General features: G+C 39.5%; 1 protein-coding gene across 1 annotated transcript in view; it reads right to left on the bottom strand.

Moving 5' to 3' along the window:
* Positions 1-1,403: 1,403 nt before the first annotated feature.
* Positions 1,404-1,649, bottom strand: part of LOC122357539 (neogenin-like) — a 9,938-nt gene continuing 9,692 nt past the window's right edge. The window contains exon 15 of the mRNA XM_043256939.1: positions 1,404-1,420. Coding sequence (XP_043112874.1) covers positions 1,404-1,420 — 17 coding nt within the window. The remainder of the gene's footprint in view (positions 1,421-1,649) is intronic.

Consider the following 1,649-nt stretch of genomic DNA (forward strand, 5'->3'; position numbering starts at 1 on the left):
CCTGCACGCACAGATATCCTCCTAAAATAGCTAAAACTAAAAACTACTTCCAAAAATATTCAGCTTTGATATTGAGTTTTTTGGGTTCATTGAGAACAGGGTTGTTGTTGTTCAATAATAAAATTAATCCTCAAAAATACTACTTGCCTAATAATTCTGCACTCCCTGTATATGTACCATTTAGACTCAATATTGATCAATAAGCTGCTCAATGCTGTTGAATTTACATTCTCTAAATCAACTAACAAAATGACTTGACTTCGCTTTTATTCCCGTGAATGTACCTGCCTATATAATATTTTTATGTTAAAAGCAATTATCATAGACGTAGCAGAAGGGGAAATTACCTGTCTGAGACAGCAGTGGAGTGCTGGGTAATGCTGAGTCATACATGGGGTGAGCTGGGATGGCAGGCACTGCAAAACTCTTGAGCGGGTGCGTGGGACGAACGTGTGCTGTGGGTGTACTGAATGACGGCTCCTCCTCAGCGGCTGAGCTGTGATAGCTAATGTCTGTTTCTGAAAGGTCAGTGGTGCAGGAGGGCTGCCCAGACGGAGGGTGCAGGTCAGCACTTGGGGTGTTCCTTACTGACTCGTAATTACATCAGCACATGGGTCAGCACATGGCACATATTGCATACCATTAACCATGCGGGCGTTGCGTGCATGCAACCTTAAAGATCACGAGAAGCCTGGTGGAAAGAAAAAGTTACCTACTCACATTTAGGCCAGTCCTAAATGTAAGCAGGTCGAATACAAGCAGTCAAACAACCCATTTTAAACCATCTTTTTTTACCAGTACGTGGAGACTAGAGCATCTTGATGTATCCTAACCTTAATATTTCTTTCTCAGAATTATTGTAAATGGTATTATTGCCATGAAGGTTATTAGATTCATGTACTGTAAACAGTAACTATTGAAACTATTGCCAAAATTATCAGAAAGAGGCAGGTTTAGGTGAATTTAATGCCTGGAGAAGTCTAGCAAACGGCATCAGAGAGGAGTCTAATGTTTCCCCAGAAGATGAAGTTATAACATGTATATTAAAAAATGATGAGGCCAAAATGATGAACAAATTAAAACTACATAGATGAATCATCTACGATAAGGTAAATGACATACCTAATCAACACACATAATGTTGAAGAATGTAAATAAGGTAAAATTTGAATTGGTAAAATTGGTAAAGATGCTTTTTGGAGCATGTTTGTTTTTTCCTCCGTTGCTGGTCTAACCAAACTCTAACCAGCTTGACCAAAATGGTTCACCAGGTTGAAAGCAGGTCCACCAATTGATCAACAATCTAGAACAGGGAGAACCACTCAATAGCAAAAAATTACCCACTTAGAAAATAATGGAAGTGATACACATGTCATGAAGCTTTTACTTATCTAAAGGACGTGCTAAAGAGGTATGTTCTCTTTAAGAGATAAAGAAGGAAATGAAGAGTTATGAAAAGTTTCAATTTTTCAAATTCCATGGTCACCAACTAAAAGTGTAATTTCACTTTGAGTGGAAAACAGGCACTTGACTCATGGTGTAACACAACTGTATCCAGGTACGGTGAAGGTCTTCACAAAGTCCCGCTAATGCACTCTCACCTGTGGACTCTGCCCTGTCTAGATGAGAGATGGGGGTGGCGATGGACC

Source organism: Puntigrus tetrazona, chromosome 14 (genome assembly GCF_018831695.1).
Source record: "Puntigrus tetrazona isolate hp1 chromosome 14, ASM1883169v1, whole genome shotgun sequence".
Lineage (NCBI taxonomy): Eukaryota > Metazoa > Chordata > Actinopteri > Cypriniformes > Cyprinidae > Puntigrus > Puntigrus tetrazona.